This window comes from Lagopus leucura, unplaced genomic scaffold (genome assembly GCF_019238085.1).
Source record: "Lagopus leucura isolate 7727_CA_CO unplaced genomic scaffold, USGS_WTPT01 Super-Scaffold_810, whole genome shotgun sequence".
Classification (NCBI taxonomy): domain Eukaryota; kingdom Metazoa; phylum Chordata; class Aves; order Galliformes; family Phasianidae; genus Lagopus; species Lagopus leucura.
The window spans coordinates 291,830-314,034 of NW_024962261.1; the positions used below are offsets into that span (position 1 = coordinate 291,830).

At 40.8% G+C, this 22,205-nt stretch overlaps 1 protein-coding gene across 2 annotated transcripts in view; it reads left to right on the forward strand.

The window, feature by feature from the left end:
- The window catches only part of PLPPR1 (phospholipid phosphatase related 1), a 133,702-nt gene extending 111,930 nt beyond the window's left edge, over nucleotides 1–21,772 (forward strand). For both annotated transcript variants that reach the window (XM_042866228.1, XM_042866230.1), the window contains exons 4-8: nucleotides 954–1,086; nucleotides 9,794–10,044; nucleotides 16,407–16,583; nucleotides 18,140–18,271; nucleotides 20,298–21,772. In XM_042866228.1, coding sequence (XP_042722162.1) covers nucleotides 954–1,086; nucleotides 9,794–10,044; nucleotides 16,407–16,583; nucleotides 18,140–18,271; nucleotides 20,298–20,330 — 726 coding nt within the window. In that variant the 3' untranslated portion in view covers nucleotides 20,331–21,772. The remainder of the gene's footprint in view (nucleotides 1–953; nucleotides 1,087–9,793; nucleotides 10,045–16,406; nucleotides 16,584–18,139; nucleotides 18,272–20,297) is intronic.
- The last annotated feature ends 433 nt before the right edge of the window (nucleotides 21,773–22,205 follow it).

Genomic DNA, 22,205 nt, shown 5'->3' on the forward strand with positions numbered 1-22,205 from the left:
AATTAACGTGAAAATCAATAGATCCCTGGAGATTTACATTTTGGTGTTTTGGTACATTAAGCAGGACAGATGGTAAATAAAATAGATCAGAACTCTTCCTGTGGCCTTCATACTGCCCTGTGTGTGCAATCTATGGCTGACTGGCTCAACTATGGCGTAAAGAGCAATGACTTCATCCAGCCTTCCTTGCAGGAATTGTCCCAAGCATGTTCAGTTGTACCACCACACCAAGCCAGGATATGGAGGGAACCATGCAAGTGATGTAATACTGTGGGTAATTGCCTGTGCTGCCTTCATATCTTGACAATTTTTACTGGCTTAGTACTTATACAGCATATGACCTCCAAAATGTTTGGTGACCTCAAGGGTTTTGCAACTCCTGACAAGTTTCCAATGGAGGGATCATCTAAATCTCTTTTCAGAAGTGGCAAGAGCTCTGTTGCCTGTATGGCAGACTCAGACAGATGTATTTCTAAGAAGGTGTAAAAGCTGTAAAGAATATTCAGCGTTGTGGGGGCTTGCTGGTAGAATGTTGGGATGGAAGTCTGCAAAATCACCTTCCATTTTGCTACTTGGATAGAAGCTTTCCATCTATGAAGTCACTCCTGTCTGTAAATTTTAAATGGTAATCCCAGGACATGACATTCTGTGTTAATAGTAGTAAAAATAAGTGCTTCTGTGATCCACAGTCATGCTAAAGCTTTCTTTGTTCCCTGTATTCCAGAAATTAGTATAAAGCCTTAAGTTTTTGAGTGTCTTGCCCCAGAACATGAGAACAGCAGATCTTTTTCTTGGCAGGGAGCTGGGTCATGGCATTACATCTCAGCTGTGGAAGTGCAGTGTCCCAGAACGCAAAAGGGTGCAGTAGTTTCTGTGGGCTGGAACGAGGCACTCTTGTTTCAGTATTTGCTTATGTCACGTTTAACCTTCTGTTTCTTTCCCTTTCCTGACAGATTTTTATTGGGGAGATATCCATGTATTTCATAAAGTCAACCAGAGAAGCCCTAATTATCCAAGAGAAAACTATTTTGACTGGAGAGTGCTGTTACCTGAACCCACTGCTTCGAAGAATCATACGTTTTATAGGTAAGCATCTTTAGCACTGCAAATTTACTTCCTCTTTGCATCAAAATAGAACAAAAGATGCTAACCATCTACAGCACAAAGTTAATTAAGCTGCAAAATCTTTGCAGGTAAATTCCACTTTAGAGGAATTGTCCCCCTCGGGATTTGCAAGGTAATATTTGAAATGTGCCATATCATGCTGCCTGGGCCTGGTTTATATCCTGCTCTGCTGAGCTTAATGCTTCTTCTGGACCCTTGGAGAAAGGTTATGCCAATCAAATCCTCATATGAATAATTCCATGATTGCTATTCTGTGTGCGATAGCCATTTTACTTACAAATCAGTTCTCAGCAGCCCATCTCTTTGGATTTTTCTTTTTTATCTCTAATTTTAACTTCTACAGCTCTGGCACATAATGTTCAGCTGAGCACAGCATAAAAAAGGCCAGAGCCCACATAAAAATAGCATTCATATTTTTATTCTGTGGGGGTATTTTTAGATATTTCATTGCATTAGTTGTTGAGAAAACAGTGAAGAAATTATGTCAATAAAATGTGGAGTTTACTTCTATTGTACTTAAAAACCACTATGCCCTTTTCACAAGTTCAATGTAAAAATGCCTCAGAGACCGCACTGAGGTGACAACCCTGTAGGTCCTTTTGGGGCAGGAAGAGGAAAGGGGTTGTAGCTTTATTTCCGCCCTGGCACTGGCAGTGGACCTAACTATTCCCTCAAGGTTTCCAAATCCTAAACTGAATTAAAAGCTGAGCTTTAAAAGTAGTAGCAGAACAAAAAGTTGAAAACACCTGGATCGTTTCTTCCCTGTCACTACTGATTTCTTGAGGGGAAAAAAAAAAAGCAAAGGGCTGGTGTGAGCATGGTGAAGGGCGCATGGTTTGCGTAGAGCATGGCCCCACCTGCAGGTTTTCGTTCTCAGCAAATAATTGCCACAAAGGCAGAAGAGCCATGGTTTTCTTTCTCTCTCTCCTCTCTGTGCCTCCTGCTCTATGCATGGAGGTTAGGAAGCGAAATGCTTTTTTACCTTCTCACACACTGTGGTGTATGAGGACAAGCCACCTGTGGTTCATTACCCAAGCCTGTCCCGTGTGCTGCTCACTACCACAGAAGACATTAAAAGCGAAATACCCTTGAACTTCAGATACCCTCTAGGATATATTGATGGATAGTAAACTGCCATTAAGAGAAAAGCAGAGTACTGGACTCCACTAAGTCACTCAGGGCTGTTAGGCCATTGCAGCACATTCAGCATGCTTTGCAGAGCCATAATCAAATATTCTGGCCTGCGGGATCAGTACTAAAAGAGGTTAAACTGTGGAGGCTAAGCACTTGCTCTGTGTGTTTTCTTATAATTGCACTTTTCTGCCCTGCTTTCACTTGAGCTAGCTTTATTCCTATGCATTTCCTCTACTGTTTTGGTAGATGAGGAGGGGACAATGATGATACAATAGACCCTCACAGAGGAGCAGGATATGGACCTGATAAAGAAATCAATCTTTGTATCTTTGTCTTCTAGAGAAAAAGTTGACTTTGTTGGAAATAGCTTCAAGTGCTGGTTTTATTTTAAACTACACTGATTGTACATTTTTGTCAGAAACCTCCCTGCCTCTGCCAGGAAATGATTGAAAATCAGGTGAAATCATATATGAAACAACCAAAAATAACTGCTCTTCCTTTATTGAAATTCCAAATATGTTTGGAAACATGAAAGGGACTGGCCAGCTGTTGCCCACGCTGGAGCATCAGGGAAGTTAGCTTCACAAGCTTCTCATTCCAGAAAGAGGTTTACCTGGATGATGTTTCTATGATTCTACGGATGCTTGGCTATGGAGAGACGAACAAGTTACTCCTACATGGATTTCCTCACGAATCTTTTCTTCCTAATATGAGGTCCAAAAGTAGCAGAAATATAAAATAGGCTTTCTCCCAAGACATCCTGTGAGTGGTATGACTTGCTACAAGGAACTTTGCTGCCAATTTAGTCTTGATACAGATTTATTTGAATTTTAAAATCTGATAATTCTTTTTGACCCAGACGTGGAAGCAAGAAACATCAGTAAGTAACTCCAAAAAGTAGTAATTGAGCTCTGTTGAATATTGCTTCATCTTTTAAGTCGTGACAGTTACTATTAAACAGGATGGGAGATGGGAAATACTAATCATTGTGCCTGCTGTTAACATTTAAGGAAAATGAACACTAATTTCAGAAGGGTACATTTTGAGAGCTTTTAGTCTGTCCCTGACTCAATAGCTAAGGATGCAAGGAAAAATGGATCTTTAAGAATAAGGGAATAAATTTGCTTTTCATGTGACAAGCAAGGAGTTTCAGGCTGTCTTTAGTGATATGGAAGGTGGGCACTCACGCCACATTATCACTGCGGGATCTGTTGCATTTATTTGCTAGACTTGAGCTGATTCTCCTCTTGCTTTTAGTTCGTATATGCACAATAAAGCATATACTTTTTTGTACTCACTGGTGGTACAAAGAATGATGCAAAACCAAAATTCCACTATCCCCTGGGATGTTCACAATCCCTCATGATTATTTTAATTCATGTTCATACCTTGCCTGTTTTGCCTCCTACTTATTTTTCTCTCCCCAGGCCCTCACAGTTGTCTGTCCTAGAGTTCTCTCTTTATGAGTTTCATGGGGACTTTAACAATTGAGCTTTATCTTAAATTCCCCCTTGGTTCTTTGTCCACAGAAAAGTGGACAAAATTTTTTTCTTTCTCCCTGGCCCAAATATTAGTTATTCCACCTTTTGTAGTGAAAAAATGCCTCTCAACTTCTTTCAACATATATCAAGTCCTTTATTGCATCCCAGATGGGTGAAAACTGCTGCGTTCCTATATTTAGAAAATCAATTCCTTTATGAAAGAAAGAAAGCAGTTTTAGCTTGGAAACCTCAGACTTTGTTATGCATTGCAATTTGTTCCATCTTCCTCTTTTATATTTCTTCTACAGATTATTATTTTTTTTTTTTGAGATTTTCACTTCAAATAAGGGGTGTGCAGTTGCTTTGGAGTCATTTTTTCTGTCTAAAATATCAATGCGGCACTGCTATCCTTTACTCACATCTCTCCCCTCCATCCACTCCTCAGCCCTCACAAGAGTTTTTTTAAGAACTACAGATACCAAAATGCACAGTTTTTATCCCAGACCTCTGAGAAATCAGGGAGGAAGAGTGATGGTTCCCTGGGCTTCAGCCTTTTCTCCCCATTGCACAGTATTTTGTACTTTTATTCCCCTCTTCTTGTGGTGATTTCCTGATCAGTACCCTTGTTAACATCTTGCCCTATGCTTCATTCTCTTCCATGCTATACTTCATTATTTGTTTTACAAACAGAGGTATACATTATTTTAATGTTCCTCAGTGGTCTTAGTCAAGGATTTAGTGTGTTCAGATACAGCCACAACAGCACCCCCAGGACTGAGATTCAGACCTCACTGACTCAGTCTGGCAGGGTGACCAGAGTGTGTATTTTGCTGTTTTTCAATATTGGTATATTAGGCTTCTAATCCATGTGATTAAGTTGTAGACCTGCAAAGCTCTGATAACATGCAAGTAGTCTCTCTCTAGATATTCAGAAATGCAACCTGCTTCATGAATCTGTTACCAGTGGCTTTTACTCTGGAGCTGCATAATTTGCAGTTAACAAATGGTACAGATCAGCTTCTGCTGACAGCTTAATTTAAAGCATGGGGCCAGCTCACAGTAGGCAGCTAAATAATGAAATTAAGGCTTTATTTCAGCAAATTAAGGCCTTAGTTTGGCAAATAAAGGTTTACAAGATTTACACACACACTGACTTTATTGTAATGGGATAGATAAACCCCAGAGCTCTGATGTCTATTCCCTGTGCAGCTGCGAGACATAGTTAGCCTGACCTTATCCTTCTGTCTGCTTCTACAGTGACACAGTGCACACAGTGTCATTAACTGACTGTCTTGCAGGAGGGCTCAGCCAGTATTTGGATGTGCAGCTTAAACTACCGTAGGTCTCACTTCTTGTCACTGAAGAACCTCCACAGTCAGAATTGGGTCTCTGTTTTGGGGAAAGCCCAAACTTTGCTGCTCCCAGGCTCTAAGCTGACTGCTGTCTGGGTGAAAATTGAGAGTCATAAACCAGCAAGCAAAGAGAAATCATCTGCACCTGTGGAGAACAGTCTTGAGGCTGCAAAGCACTTTTGCACTGAATTTCTTCTTACATCTTGAAGAAGCAGTATTTAGGAAGGACACTCATGAAGGAAGCAGGTAGACAGAGGAGACAGTAGATGCCTGGGACTTGGTAGAATCTTTCCCAGGAGATAAAAACTGATGGTGGGATCTGATTATGATTGCTGAAGAAGCTTGCTGGTGAGCCTGTTCCTGCAATAACAGCAAGCAGTAAATTTTCCTGCAGCCTCCACCCCTCTAGTTATAAAATGGCTAATAATACAGGTCTCGTTTATAAATATACATTAAAATATAATGATAAAGGGTGGTTTAGCAGAGTCTAGGTTGCAGGACTAAAAATCATATAGTCATTAAATGGTTGGGTTGAAATGGACCTTAAAGCCCTACCAGCCCCAAGCCCTTGCTGTGGACTGGTTTCCTCCCAGCAGCTTAGGCTGCCCGGGCCCCATCCCACCTGGCATGGAGCACCTGCAGGGATGGGGCATCTACAGCTGCGCTGGGCAGCTGTGCCTGGACTTCATTGCATTCTGAGTGAATATCTTCCTAATATGGCCTTCCTGAATGTCGTTAGGTTCTTACAGATCCACATCTCAAAGCTGTCCAGATCCCTTTGTATGCATCCTTTCCTGCTATCAACTGCTTCACGCAGCTTTGATGACTTAATTGGATGCATAGGACCATTAGAGGGAAAATTGCAGAGATTGGTTGAAGATCAGCGTTTGTGTAGAACCAATTTTTCCAGGGACTCCCTCCACTGAAACTCTAATGCTCTTCAAAAATCATAGGAATGGGAAAGAGGTTGTGGAAATGCAAATATGCATGTGTAATATGAAAGTTTTTTTTCTGGGAAATTAAAAGTGTGATAAATTCAGGCATTAGACTGTACACTGGGAGAAGGAGCTGTTCCTCAGTAAGTGAACTTTGTAGGAGACCCGACAACATGTTACCCAAGAGCACAGCTTTTGATGCCCCCTGAGCTATTGAATACATTGTTTCTTATGTCACCTTATCTAATGTTTTGTAGTTTTTTTTTTCTATTAAAGTATTTTGCCTCATCATTCCCGTTTCCACCCATTGACGTCTCACTTCTTTCTTCCATTGTCTTTTCAGCAGCTTGTATCCAACTCCTTTCTTTGTTTGTTTGTGTGTGTTTTGTTTCAAATCAGTGGCATTTAAAATATCTGTAGTAGTGAGAGTTTCCATGGAGTCAGAAGCAGCTGCAGCCAATGATGTCAGAGAGATGCAGAATGGAAGAAGAGAGAGCTTGGACAAGAGTTGCAGGGATAAAACAAGTCAGCTAAGGTAACAGTGAGGGAGGAGAGTTGTATCCTTCTTCAGGGCACATGCTTCTGTTAGCCAAAGCAGTAGACAAAGCTGGAGGTGATAACGCTTACAGACAGACATACGGGGAGTTTGGTTGGTGCTGCATGTTAGACTCAGAGAGAGCCCTACAGTTAAGGATTTATGCTTGGAGATTTATTTGGCAGCAATTTATAGGAGATGTAAATGAAGAAGCTAAACCTGAAGCATTCAGAAATGAAGCTGATGAAGATTTAGATGCTTCCTCCAAGTAAAGTTTTGTTGAGCTATAAGGATATTGTCTGTCCTCAGCATTTTTGAGCAGATCTTTCATTACTTAAGGGTTCTTTCTGCAGCCAAACTGTGTGATACACGTGGAAGAGGGGAAGGAGTGGCTTTAAGTAACTTAAATAATCCTGTATGCATCCATTGTGTGAACAACCAACTACACAGACTGTGTTTTTACAGCTCCTACTTTAATGTGCCTAATGCTGTGTATGTCCTTCTTCAGCATGTTTCAAGTTATGGGCTAAAGTTCATTCCCAGGTTTTCTGGGTCAGAATGAACACAGTGTGATAAAGCACTGCTCCTTAGCAGGATGGTATCACCTCCATTAAACCTGACCACCAAAGTATGCAAGTTCTCCTGCTCTCTCTGTGGCATTGTATCACAAACTTCAGCTGGATGACTGTAAAGAGCAAAGGGCTGATTACCCTTTCCATGAAGCCTTCCAGCAGTGGCTTGTCTGTGTCCAAAAACCTAGCAACCACATCACTGCATTCTCATGCCCTGGTCAGTTAACTTGGCTGCTGTAGGTCATTGAACAAATTGGCTGAACAGATGGATTCCTGATGTAAACCATCAAGGGACTCCATCACGACCAAAACTCACTGGTGTTAGACTTTAAATCAATTAGAACCAGCTCCATTGCGTAGTCTCCAGGGAGCAAGTGATGTATAATCAGTCTGCAAGGCCTCCATCCCTGCTGCACATCGCTGAGACTTCCATAATGCACAGTTTGGCAGAACTGCATGAGGGGAATTACTGAGATCAATATGCATCACAATGGAAAGCTTGACAAAGGGTTCAGCCATGGCTTGTTCTGCTGTTCTGCAGAGTACTGCAGCCCTCAGCAGAGTCTGAGCCAGTGCATTCAGCACTACCAATTATTGGGAAAATGCAGATACTGAAATTCTCTTTTTCAAAGCAAAATGCTGCCTGTGTACCTGTGCACTGCACAGGAAGTGAAATAACTGTGTGAAGCCCATGAGCTTTTCCTGAAACACCTCCGTTTTTCACTTGTACCAACTTTGCCATGGAGGCCATGGGTCAGACTGCAGTGTTTGTCTGGCTTCTACACTTCCTATAAGTATTATAAAGAGCTGGGTAATAATCCTCATTGCATTCCCCGTGATTTGCACAACACATCAAAATGATACCACTTAAAGCAAGCTTTGTCTTTTATTAATTTTTTATTTTTATTTTTAATTTGGTCAAAGAACAGTACATAAAGCAAGATTTTTCTGGCATGAATTCATGCTTTGCCAGCCAAAAAGCTATCTACAGGCTTTTTTGTTTGAACTTGCTTATGTGCTGCTTAATGTAGATGAGGAATTCGTGTCAGTGATTGTAAAACCACGGGTTTACAGTATTTACAGAGGGATAAAGGGATTAAAGGAGCAGAGTCAGCACATTCCATTTTCCTGTCGGCCAGTCCTGCAGTCTGGGACCACTGACACTCCAGCAAGGGACTTGTGCTGCAACATGGCTATGTCAGCCACAGCACCTCGGTGAGTGGGCAGCACCAGGGCGTCCTACTGAACTCTTGTATCATTCATTGCTCTTTAGTTATGGGCTTCATTTCACATTCCTGTCCATACAAATGTCCCATGAAGGTAGGCCTGTCCTGTTGAAAAGGATCTAACTGTCAGTTATGGTCCTGCTGATTTTTGTTACCTACAGGATTACAATATTTGCGGAACTGTCCTTGATTTTTGTTAATTTGATATAAAGCATTTTCAATGTTGTTACATTCCTGACGCCCTGTTATTTTTGTTTATCAGACTGCACCAGCACTTTTTTCCTTATTTAGGTCAGTACAGATAAGCAATGCAGTTACTGTAACCATTGTAGCTCTCCTAAGATAAGCTGTTTTCCTTGGAGTGCCCACTCTTGGTTGTTCTTGAATACAATCTCATGTTCAAATGACTTTTGTGTACTAAGCTGCAGGACAGAGGGGGCAAAAATATATGATCCTCAGCATTCCTAGACCAAAAATGAATAGCTACTTTGTTTGTTTGTTTTTACATGACACTTTAATCTACTTTAGTGATGGGTGGGGGGAAAGGTGAGCTGATTTAGTCTTTTGAGACGTTTGGGTTTGACATTACTGGAAACCTTGGTATGTAGTGAGCTCTTTCAAGTCAAGATCCATCTAGATGTTCATAGCAGCTGTGTTAGTTGCTGAGAACACTCACCGGGAGTCAATGGAGGATGTGACAACTGCAGTTTCAAGCAAGGGATTCTCCACAAACCTGCAAATGCTCCTGGCTTCAAGTTCACACTGTCTGCTTTAGCATTTGAGGGTATGTGCTTCCACTAACATAAACTGAGGTGGGCCTGTGTGGAAATTTCTCCTGTATCAAAGCATTAAGAATTTATCCTAAAGGACCTGGCAAATATTCCTGTATCAGAACCTTAACAACATAAGATTACAGAATAATCACAATTCAAAAGACAAAAGATGTTTGAAGGTAATGGCAGTATTGTGTCGTAGTGCAGTACTACTCCTTTAGGCTTTTATTTTATAGCTCAGGGTCACTTATTACCATTTTTGGCCCAGATCTGGCAAAAATTCGTAAATATTCTTTAAAATTTGTGCCTGACATTCAGACTACAAAACTTTGCAGCATTAGATGCAGAGTTTTGAGTGAAACCTGTAACTTACATTTTGGTTTAGAGCTTGACTTACAGAAATCTTTATTCTCATACTTGCCATGTTCAGACTTCTTCCCGTTCCTTCTGGAGGTACTGAGATAAGCACCTGCTATAGTTTAAGCACTCGCCGTTCTGTGTCATACATTTGATCCAGGGCTCTGCTGGAGTCAGCAGGGGCTTTTTCCAGGTAATGACAGCAGTGTTTGCTCCTTCACCTCTTGTGATATTTCTTCCTTCAGGTACCAAGATTGTCTTAAACTTATCTGATTAATAACTATTTTTAACCTTTCCTCACAGGAGTGTTTGCATTTGGACTTTTTGCCACTGACATATTTGTAAATGCTGGCCAGGTTGTGACTGGGAACTTGGCTCCATACTTCCTGACTGTGTGTAAACCCAACTACACTGGAAATGACTGTCGGACCCACCACCAGTTCATCAGCAATGGCAACATCTGCACTGGGGATGTGGAGGTGATTGAAAAGGCCAGGAGATCCTTTCCATCCAAACATGCTGCTTTAAGCATCTACTCAGCTTTATATGCCACGGTGAGTATGGGGGATGATTGCTGACTCTTAGGAGAGTCAGCATCGTACATCCAGATGGAGTCACACAGTGTATTTTTGAAGGAAAAGAGGTTTGTTTCAGGAATAGCTTTCCTCTTCATCCATTCAAGAATCCCCTTCCCTCTCTGTTGTACTAGTAGTAATAAAAGCAAACCAAGTTCTCATTGCTTCTGTAGCACCATGTAATTAGAGGCATGAGCTTTTAATCTCATTTTTGCTGCTGATTTTCTCAGATGCCTTCAACTAACTTCAATTAACTTAATCAGAAATTTCTTCCCCCTGTAGCCAGACCCAAATGAGTGGCAGTCTCTCTATAGGTCATCAGAATTTGAGTAAAATCTTGACAGGTTATTTACTGAATATTTTACCCTTACTTTCGTAGCAAGTGATAAAACATCCCATTGTTGCTATGTAAAGAAGAGGCCACCCACTGTTTCATTTACTTTCTGTTTCCATTGAATTTTGTGTGAATAATGACTGATACATAAACTGTTAACTCCTTTGATCAGGAATTGTTGGAAAGTATTTGCAAAGCTCATAATATTTTGCATGCAGTGCTTCCGAGCAATACAAACTATGTGTGAAACAGAGTTCCCAGCAGACTATGCAGTGTTAGAGAAGCTGTTTTCATTATGATTGTGGGCATGGTGGTGATTGGCTAATGGTTGGATTAGATAATCTTTGTGGTCTTTTCCAACCGCAGTGATTCTGTGATTCCATGGTGGATATTAAGATGGCTGCTTCAGGATTCAGATTGGGTATGCCTTCCATGGACTTTGGTTTCTAGGAAGGCACATCTTCTGGAAACGGCTGATTTCAGCTGAAGGAGAGTAGTACTTTTCCATCCTGAGTTTAAGTCTCCAGCAGTTCAGTGTTTCTTAGCCCTAGGCTGTGAAACACCTGGGTTGCTTTCTCCTTGGTACTAGAGGGAAGCGAATGGCACGAAGGGGGATGATTGCCTTCAGCCCTTGTGGGACAGGTGCATAAATAGGAGAGGCCTGCATCTGATGCTTAAGGTCTAAGGCATAACTCTTTCTGAGCCACAAGTTTTCAGTCTGCAGTACAATTTTAGCCCATACTGCCATACAGTATGGGTGCCTGAGAGTACCCTCCAGCACTAAAGGTGCTGTCACTGATTCTCAAGAATCCTTTAGAGACATCTCTGTACTGAATTGTTCATTACTTTGCTAGTGACAGTGCTCCCATTGTAGTTGGTTTGGCTTTGTGTTGTTCTTTTCCATAATGTTGGTTTTATAATTAATCAAATAGGCTATTTTTTTTTTCTTGTCTCCTGCCAAATAAGCTGAGAACCCAAAATATGATTCTTTTAATTCCTTCAGGCACAGATGAAATTTGTATGCCTAAAGCAGGGGAAGTGTAAAAACAAACAAAAAACAACAAAGAAAAGCCAAACAGCAGCACTGGCTTCCATGCTTACATCAGAACTGGAATTATATCTAATGCAATTTTATTAGTCTTCCAAGTAAGCCCTCCCAGGTAGGGTTGTCTCAATACATAGTGCAAACTGCTGTATAATTAGTAATGTGTGCTTCTAAGGACATTACTCAAGAGAAGATGACATGTTAGAAATATTCCTCAGTTTTTGAACATTTCTGACTCCCCCCAAAAAAGGGAAGAAAATAAAATGTCATATTGCATATAGGCATCCTGGTTAGGCACTCTGAGAAAGGTCATAGGAGAATCAGCTACAAGGGCATCCAGCAAGTGATATTCAACCTGAACACATAAGATTAAAGTATTTCACTGCATTTAAATGATCTCTTATTGTAGCCTCTTGCTAATTCTCCTGTTTGTTTTTTTCTGAAGTGAGAGCAAGCAATGAGAGCTTTTGTACAATCACAGGATGGTCTCTGTGGCTAAAGGCTACAACAAGGCAGTCTTGTCAACATTTTGGTAGTATTTTTAGGATTCTTAAGCTAGGCACTGACCTAACAGTATCCACAAATAACTCCTTCTGTCACTTCCATCTGACTAGAAGACTCCACCTCATGATGGTTGTCACAACCTAGACAACACTAGAGTGATGCAATACTCCTAGACAGTAAACTTGCAGTGTATGGGACATTCTAAATACCTACAGCAAGTCCTTTCAGTAACCCAGGTCACTGTGACCCCACTGTCAATTTCCTCCATTTATACACGTACACCTGCCAGATTAATTGTTGAAATTCAGGGCTCTGACACTTAAGGAAACTTCACTGAACATCCAGGAGGTTGCATAACATTCTGTAAGACAGACAGTTGTCGTTGGCTCTTAGTGTAGAAATTTCCATGGCAAAGATTATCTATAAAGCTTGCAGGACACCAGTTTTTCCAGAACTGGGCTGAAATTGTAATCTTTCCAGGGAAAATAAATCTCCCTCACTTCTACATCAGGACTAGGCAGACTCCTCCACTCAGCCTTCCTCAGCACAGATACACCATATGTTATAAATATATGTGAGCATACATTTACATACGTGTATAAATACAGGCATATATATAAATGTCTGTCTATTTTAAACTTGCAAATGAAAAAAATTTCTCGGCTGTCTATGCTTTGGTCTGTCTGAAAATAGATGGGAGATGCGGGATGAATGCTACTATCACACATTGCACATTGCTAAATACATCGTTTGAGAGTGCTGATAAATACACTAAGGAAGCTGAATAAATTATATAGATAAAGCATATGTTAATTATTTTTGTATATCAATTTTCTCCTTTCCTCACATCTTTTTATATTCATTTCCTCTTCCCCTCTTTCCCCATACACACACACATCAAACAATTCATTTTCACATGTAGTGTTTTGTAAATAATTTTACCTCATAGATAGTAGTCCAGGGAATTTATCAAACACCCTATAGCATGTAGGAAATCAAATTCAAGCAATTTTCACTGAGATTTTGGGCTCTTACATAAGGCTTTGAAAAACTGAAGGGGCAAACATATTGTGAGAATCTTCAAAAAGTGTCTGCATTAGGGACTAAAGCAATAAAGCTAAAGCCACACTGATCCCAAGTTTTGACCAAAATGAAGAATCTCACCCAGTAATTTCCAAGCTCATTTGATGATCTGTGGATGAACTGGAGCACAGATCCAAAAAAAACAGCCTGTCTTGTTTAAAACCCTCCTTGTGATAGAGAATCTATCACTTCCCTTGGCAGTCTGTTTTCATGGTTAATTATCCTCATTGCTAAAAATGTTCTCTTTACTACAAGTTTATGTTTTCCTGCCAAGATGTGTGAATCTTGAGTGCTTTAGGTGACATCCCATCTGTAGTAGTGAAACTCCCACATTAGTAAGGGAGTCCTGCATGACATTGTGGTTGCCAAATTGGAGAAAAATGGATTTGCAGGATGGACTACTCACTGGATAAGGAATTGGTTGGATGGTCACACTTTGATAGTTGCGTTCAATGGCTCAGTGTCCAAGTGGAGACCAGTAATGAGTGGCATTCCTCAGAGATCAGTGCTGGGACCAGTGTTATTTAACATCCTTGTAGGCAACACAGACAGTGGGATTGAGTACACCCTCAGTGAAATTGCAGATGACACAAACTGAGTGGTACAGTCGACATACTAGAGAGAAGAAATTCCAGAGGGACCTGGACAGGCTTGAGAAGTGGGACCATGCCAACCTTATGAAGTTCATCAAGGCCAAGTGCAAGGTCCTGAACCTGGGTCAGGGCAATCCCAAGTACAAATACAAGCTGGAAGGAGAATGGCTCTGAGGAAAAGGATTTGGAGGTTTTGGCTGATGAAAGACTCGACATGAGCTGGCAATGCACACTTGCAGCACAGAAGGCCTTGTGGGATGCATCAAGAGAAGCATGACCAGCAGGTTGAGAGAGGTGATTTTGCCCCTCTACTCTGCTCTCGTGAGACCCCACCTGGTGTACTGCATCCAATTCTGGGGCCCCAACACAAGGACATCAAGCTGTTGGAGTGGGTTCAGAGGAAGGGCACGAAGATGATCAGAGGACTGGAGCACCTCCCCTACAAAGACAGGCTGAAAGAGCTGGGGCTGGAGAAGGCACAGGGGTACCTTATAACACCTTTCCTGTACCTGAAGGGGGCCTACAGGAAAGCTGGGGAGGGTCTTTTTATAAGGGCAGGTAGTGAGCAACCTGGACTAGTGGGAGGTGTCCTTGCCTGTAACAGGGGAATTGGAACTAGATGATCTTAAAGGTCCATTCCAACCCAAAGAGTTCTATGATTCTAGCATGAGTAAGCTAAACATCATTTCATCTCTTAGCCTTAAGAAAATAAGCAGGGATTAATTGATCTCTCTAGCTGGAGATTGCAGCTGTCACAGCAGGGCTGCATTCTTGCTTTAAGGAAGTAATTATTTTCCTTTGGATGTTGTAAATTGCAGCAGTGCTTTGGTGGGGAATTAGAAAGCAATCTTTGAATTGCTCATTTGAAGTGGCCTCTGCAGGAAGAAATGCACAGGGTGAAAGGATGGGGCAGTAATTATTCACACAGCGGCTCTTCACTTAAATAATATTTTTTCCCTATTGTTTCCAAAGAAAAGCTTTAACGTGAGTTTCAGTGTTGGTCAGGCTCAGCTCAAGCTACCGGCAAAACTGGGGCAAGATTGCCACCTAGTGTCATTTGGTAGCTGTCATTTCAAGGTGTGTGCATTCCCATGTCGGATTGGAGAAACAAAGGGAGCAGGAGCCCCCAGTGTAACTTAGTCCCATCTCAGTTCTTTTATATAATGTTCCACTTCACAAATTGAATTCACATTTATCTGATGCGTTCACTAGAAGACTTCATTTCCTCAGGCAGAGATCTAGCAAATCCAGCTGTTAAAAGTTCAGTAGTGCAGTTGCTTGGCAGCTGGCAGAGTAGTTTTGTCCAGGTACGAGCAGATATACCCCACTGGTCAGTTGCTCTGCTCCTTTATGTACCAGCAGGTCAGTGCCCACATCTAAAGGCAGCATATTGTAATGGTTTTAGGGCTAATTTGTTTAACACCAGCCAGAGAGGGGAAGCCAGCACCAGAGGCATTTGATAGACCAGACAGTGAGAATGAGGAAAAAAGTAGGACAGGGAGAAAGTTTAAATGAAATAATACATATAGTAGAGCAGAAGAAAGGGATATATAGGAGGCAATGGACAAGGTGGCCTTGAGAAACATCATTTCAGTTTCAACGAACAGGGACACCTACAGCTCCATCAGGTACTCAGAGCCCAGTTCAACCTGACCTAGAATGGCTACAGAGATGGGGCATCCACCAGATCTCTAGGCAACCTGTGCCAAAGCCTCACCAACCTTATTGTAAAAAAACTTCTTCTTCAGGTCCATTGATAAATCTCCCCTCCTTTAGTTTGAACCTGTTTCCCCTTGTTATATCACAACTGACTCTGCTACAGATTCTGTCCCTTTCTTCCCTACAGCCCCCTTTAGATACAGGTAGGCCTCTCTCAGGTCTCCCCAGAGCCTCCTCTTCTCCAGGCTGAGCAGCCAGCTCTGTCAGCCCGCCCTTAACAAATCTTGGGCGTTCTTGTAGGTACCTGTGCTTGATGAAAATGATCTTATTGTATTGTTTTTCTCGTCAGACTCAATTTGCTTATCTTCAGCATTTTGAGGCTCTGGAATTAATGACTAGCCACTAATTGTGACACAAGTTTTTACTGTTCTGTTGTGTTTGTTTGTTTGCTTGTTTTTTCAAAATGCATTTAAAATAAATTATTAACTGCTTAAAACATGTCGAATTCACTGAACAACATTGTGAGCATAGTGAAACTTCGAGCGCTAGAATTACATTTTCATAATCAACTCTGCTTTGAAAGAAACCTTTCTTTTATCCTGAATTTCATTTTGCCTTGCAGAAAATGTCTGTAGTGGTTCCTCTTAATGCTAAGAATCTGTTTCTTAACCTGACTACTGCTTAGAAAGCTATAGGTGGCATGAATAGGTTCTATGTTCTCACTATGTTAACTTAACACTATGTTCTCATCACAGTTCTGCAGGAATTGTTTGCAAACATTGAGTCATTTACATTCAGCACATATTTGCTGCCATTTGAGCAAGTGCTTAAAAAGGTCAAGACAGTGAAACTGAGCTGTACATAATAGCTCAGAAATCCAGTACGTAGTAAATACAGTTGATTGGATATTTTACATCCTGAAACATCACTTTTCAGAACCTGTTTTATTTACCTGAGAGTATTCGCTGAGTTATCATAAATCTCTTCCTCCATTTCTCAAGGCTTTTATTCATGAACTGTGGATTTTGTCACATCTCTGCTGAATTATGATATGACTAGAAGGAAAAAAAAAAAAAAAGTTTTGTGCCAAATTCCTTTTCAATTTTGGTCGTACTTCTTTCAGATGTACATCACAAGCACAATTAAAACAAAGAGCAGCAGGCTAGCCAAACCTGTCTTGTGCCTGGGCACCCTGTGTGCTGCATTCCTCACCGGGCTGAATCGAGTTTCCGAGTATCGAAACCATTGTTCAGATGTGATCGCAGGCTTCATCCTGGGAAGTGCAGTCGCCTTGTTTCTGGTAAGCCTACCAATTCTTCCCCATTCCTTTTAGAAGTATGTGTTTGAAATAAACATAATATTGCTCCTCTCCTGTGGTCTCTTGGAGCTAATTAAACCAACTGTTAGGAACTAATTCTAGCCCCTTGTCATGAGTGTGCCATCAGAGAAAACTCTAATATGAAATCAAGCTGATATTAATTAATAAGGCTAATATGATGACATTTGTGTATTCATGTGTATTTCAAGATTATTTTATTTTAATTAACTGACCATGCTTCCACATGACTTTCCCGGAAAAATGCTTTGAAAATGGTGTAGGATTTCAGTTAATGTCCAAAGAGAGGCAGAATGTTTGAGACTCGTTCCCTCACATATTGCTAAACTGCTGGCGACCTTCTATGGGCAGAAATGCGTTTTTCTGGGGTTCTGAGCAGTAGTCTTCATTTTCCTCTTTGTTTTTGACCACAGAAGAAGTGCAATAGAAAGGAAAGTCAGGAGAAACTCCCTTGGAGACAGAACTACTTAAATAGTGAACATGGCAGTGATTGGTTAACAGTTTGATCTTAGTGATCTTTTCCAGCCCTGATGATTCCATGATTTGATTGGTTCATTAGGATAATCACATGTATTAAAACATGCCATCAGTAGCCTTTCCTCAGAATCTTGGAACAGTGTCCTCCTCTAGACTTAGAGCATTACTTACTCCACTGTTGATTGTGTGGTGTGCTTTGCATGGTGAGGGATCTCTTGCTGAGGATTTACCCCACACAGTACTCAAGGTGATTCCCACTGTTACAAAAGAACAAAATGTTCATAATTCCATTTAAAAGCTATATCCTTCAAAACCATCCACTGTGTAGCTACAAACATTTTCTTTCTCTGTATACTCCACAATCACCATTCACCCAGGCTGCATCCTACTCCTTAGTCAGATCTAAAGAGCAGCAAAAAACAGCCAGCAAGGAACTGGCTGCAGGATATGCTCTGGCAGCAGATGTATGAGTTTCTGCATGCCTTCTTTCCATTCTGTTCCTAAACCCTAAGCAAATATGTGTAAGGTGAGGCCTTACTGGTATCATCATGCACAACAGCAGGCCTTGTAGGATGAACATTGCAGGAGTTGTGCTGGAATTATGCAATTGTGGTGCTAAATGAGCTTGGTGCCATCCAGATGTGAGGAATGACTAGTGACTGAATGAGCTGTTTTTAATGTTTGGAATTGGAAGTCACAATCCCAAGGGATTATTTGGTTGAGACAGTGCAGCAACAACCTAGTCCTAGATTTTGTGATGATAAAGCAGACATGATGGGAGTCTGCTGTATAAAACAAAAGAAAGCTGAGAATGATTCAGCCAAGAGGATGAACCCTTTTACTAAGATACCCAGAAGGCCAACTATGACAGTCAGTGCACTGCAGCCGAATGAGACAGACAGTGCCTCTACTCAAAATCCCAAGGTGAAGTTATGTGCAAAAACTTGCAGTTGAGAGACCTGGGTGGGAATTGCTGTGAGTTACTTCTCTGGACAACACATGCTGACTTCATTATGTTTGTCTTCATTTTTCACATTGTGCAGGGGATATGTGTTGTCCATAACTTTAAGGGCACCCATGGAGCTCCTTCTAAACCGAAGCCTGAAGACCCACGAGGAATGCCATTAATGGCTTTTCCAAGAGTTGAAAGTCCTCTGGAGACACTGAGTGCACAGGTACTGTAAATCCTCTCACCCATACCATCACAAAGTGTATTTTCCATACGGCAGACTGAAAACTGGAGCTGGTTTCATTCCTAATACTAAGCCCACTGAACAATGAGAATATGCATCAGAATATGCAACAATGAGAAAACTGGAGCTGGTTTCATTCCTAATACTAAGCCCACTGAACAATGAGAATATGCATCAGGGGAGATTTTTTAAAGGCATTTATCCTTTGAGCCACCAAATTCTGTAGATCTTCTTCTCCTCTTGCGCATCCAGAACTTAATCAGTAGGATTTCACATGCCTTCTGTGCAATAGCAGAGTTTTGCTTAGAACAGTAAACTGAGAGAAAAGTAAAGATAAGTGTGTAATCACACTTAAGAATGCTTTTGGGATGTCTTAAAGGTTTGCTTTAAGATTTATAATCCCGAGGATAACTTGCGCTGTCCAGTGAGGATAAAAATTAGATTTTTATCCTTATTACTGCTCAGTAATGTCTAAATTAAGAAATATTATACTGTTTTCTATCTAAGCCATCAAAGAAGCTAACTTTCTCTCAAGTTTGCAAAAAAAAAGCTAGTGTAATTATGATCACTGATGATGTTGTTGTTAAACAGCTAACTTGGATAGCTTGTGTTGGCATAAATGAAACCTACCCAAAACAAACAAGCAAATGCCATCTGCCAAGAATTCCTTGGAACAAGGAGGAATTGTAGTTCATCAGTTGTCTGAAATGCCCTTGTGGAGTTTGTCCTTTAAATTGTACTTCCTGCATTAGCTGTCTGCTTGGTTTGTGGCAAGGTTAGTACTATCTTTTGTCAAACCTTTGGCAAATTAATTGAAAATAATCATTTAAAGAAAATGGAAAAGATATTTCTAACACTTGGAAAAAATTTGCTTAATTGAATAGTCAGTTGTGATCGACTTGTAGCAAAACTCTGCTGGAAGACTTTCAAATGATTGTGCATCTAGTTTTCTCTTGGTGGACTTGCAGTCCAGAAACAAAATCCTTCTATACTGCACTGTATATGACAGAAGAGGTAAAAGCATTTACAGATTATGAAAAATTTTGTCTAGTCATCTATTTATAGCTTCTGGACTGAGAGGTGCAGGTAGGGACTGAGCCTTAACTGATGATGTGCGCTCTAATCAAGAAGGTAATTTTGTCTGATTCAGGGTATCGGTTTCTAAATGACCATACACCTAATAGGCAGGGGTTAAAAAAAAGAAAGAGAAGAAAAATATGATCCTACTTTGAAGCCATTAAGAAGCTATTATAATTAATCCCTGGAATGGCTGCTCGTTAGTGTTCCTTCTGACATAGGGAATATCCTTCTCTTGGAGATTTCTGCATCTGTCCCCACTCGTGTTTTCCTTGCATGCACACAAAACCTGCAGATGCAGTGTGATTTGAGGACAAACCAGTGCTGCTACCAAGCTCCTGGACACTGGCTTCCAAGAATCAGCACTGTCTGTTTTGACACAAAGAGGACTTTTGTGCCTGCCTGTGTTTTGCCATACTTACCCTCCATGTAAGGTTTCTTAATGGTTTTAATGGTTTTAAGCTCTGTAAGTTGCCTAGCATTGAGCTGTAGGATCTACACACGCACATCACACAAAGCCAAACATGTGAAATGACATTATGTTGTTTACAGACTCTTAGTGACTGAGGATAGGCACATGAGATGGCATTAGCTACGTGACTGTAAGGAGTGCTATGAACCCACACTGACGTGTGCCTCTGGACAGAATTCAGTCCAGTTTGAAAATTCCCAGGAAAAAGTGGCACCTTGTTTTGCAGAACAGCTAGTGAGTGTTCACAGCCCAGGAGCAGGGCTCAGTTCAAGCTGCCTGTCATAAGCTCGCAACAGACAGCAGTCACATTTGCAGCCATTTCTTCCTCTAAAGCACTACGCTGGTTGGGTGACAAATGTCACATCTCTGCATTTGATGAAGGGCCTTCTCATTCATTCCACACAACATATGTAAGTGACATGTACCAGTGCTCATGTGTCTGTGTTTTCATCTTTGCAGAATCACTCTGCCTCTATGACTGAAGTGACTTGAGATGGAAGACTGGCAGCAGAAGCTATTTTTTATTACCCTCCAGTACAATACTTCAAGACACACAGTTACTAAGTGTCAGACTGTGATGATCAGTATTATGTTATGTCTAGTTAGAAGCTAATGTTTTGTACATTTTTTTGTATGAGGAAGTGATGTAGCTTGCCCTGATTTTTTGTCAGCTTTAATATTATTATGCCAGAATTTAAAATCAAAATAGAAAAAGAAAAAAAAAAGAAAAAAAAAAAAAACCCAAACCTTTTCTTGTTTAAAGTGTGCACTGAGGAATTACATCTATGGAATTGTTGGTGTTGTTATGTGATATTTGTACACGGGTTTTTTTCATTTTTGAATTAATATATCTTGAGAAAAAATTCACTTTTACCTTTTCTTACCATAACAAAGTGCTTCAACCAGCAGGTCAGATTCTGATCTTGGTAAGTTCTGAAGTAATTACATATATTTAACTCAGATGAAAATAATGGTGATCAGAAATCTAACCCAAACTAACAAGTAGTAAACATCCAGCCTTGATTCAGTGAGCTACTTAAGCAAGCCTTAGCATCACAGACTTCAGCTAGCTGTGCAGCTTCCAAACTTGGCAGATCTGATGTATGCTTAAGTATCTGACTGAATCAGAGCCTGGTTGTTCTGGTGTGAGTGATTGTGCTAGTTATTGAAGAATAACTAAAGTGGCGTATCCAGTCTGTAATATAGACAGACTGGACATGAAAATTTATAGTAGTAGCTGATAGCATGTGAGCTGACTATATCATGTCCCTAGATCCTCCCCTAGGCCCAGCCTAAGCTCCCAGTGGAACCTGGCTTCAGGAACTGACTATGGGGATATACAGCCATCACTGTGGAGCGGAGGCTGTGCTGTAAGTGTGTCATAACTTCATCCTAGATTTATGAGGTAACACTGATACAAGGGAAAGGTGATGCCACATCTTCTGTGAAGTGGCATTACTGAGTATTCAGATTGGCCTCAGCATTGAGCCAGTTGTGCCCTGACAATGTTGTTTTCACTGAGGGGCTTTGGTAAGTTTAAAAAAATAAAATAAAAAATTTGAATACCTAAACTGACACAGTCTGTAGTAGCAGTCTGCATTTTTGTAAATACTGCCATGCAGAATTTCTATCTGTACAGCTATCTCAAAATTCGGCAACACTCTTTAAGGAATAAAGAGATAATTGGGGGTTGGGGAGGCAGGGGGAGATCAAAAAGAATGCATATATCATGGTGAGAGCTGGGGCAAAGGCTTCATTACATGATGTCTCACTGTTTCTAGGCTTTTCCTGCATCTCATCCTTGTAGCATGGTGATAACTGCTGTGTGTCTCCTTTAAAGAATGGAGCCTCTGTCTGTACTTTTACTGGAATGTTTACCTCACATTTCCATTTTGGTTCTTCGCTTTTTTTTGTATATTTTTTTCCAAAACAGATGAAAAAAAAAAAAAAAAAAAAAAAAAAAAAAAAGTAGTGTGGTTTCTGTCTCTTCTGTATATTGCTGCACAAAGAAAACATGGGATGTCTGTTTGTGTCTTGTCATGCAGTAATTTCTCCATGTAGGTATTTTCTCATGACTCTTCTGATGTCTGCTGTCTGGGTCAGTCTTAGGAATGTCAGGATCAGACTTGGGCCATACAGAACCATGAGGAATCACGAGAAGTGTTCTGAGGCCTTCACTACAACTTTGATCCAAATTCCCTCAAACTGGGGGAGAACTGCTGAATAAACTTGGCTGGTTCTGCTGTCTTAGGAAGATAATGGCATTAGGGAAGATCATCAGCAAAGAATACTCCATCTGATATGCCCAGTCAGCAGCACCTCATCATGCTCCAAAGGGCTAGCAGGGGAAATGAATACTAAAATAAA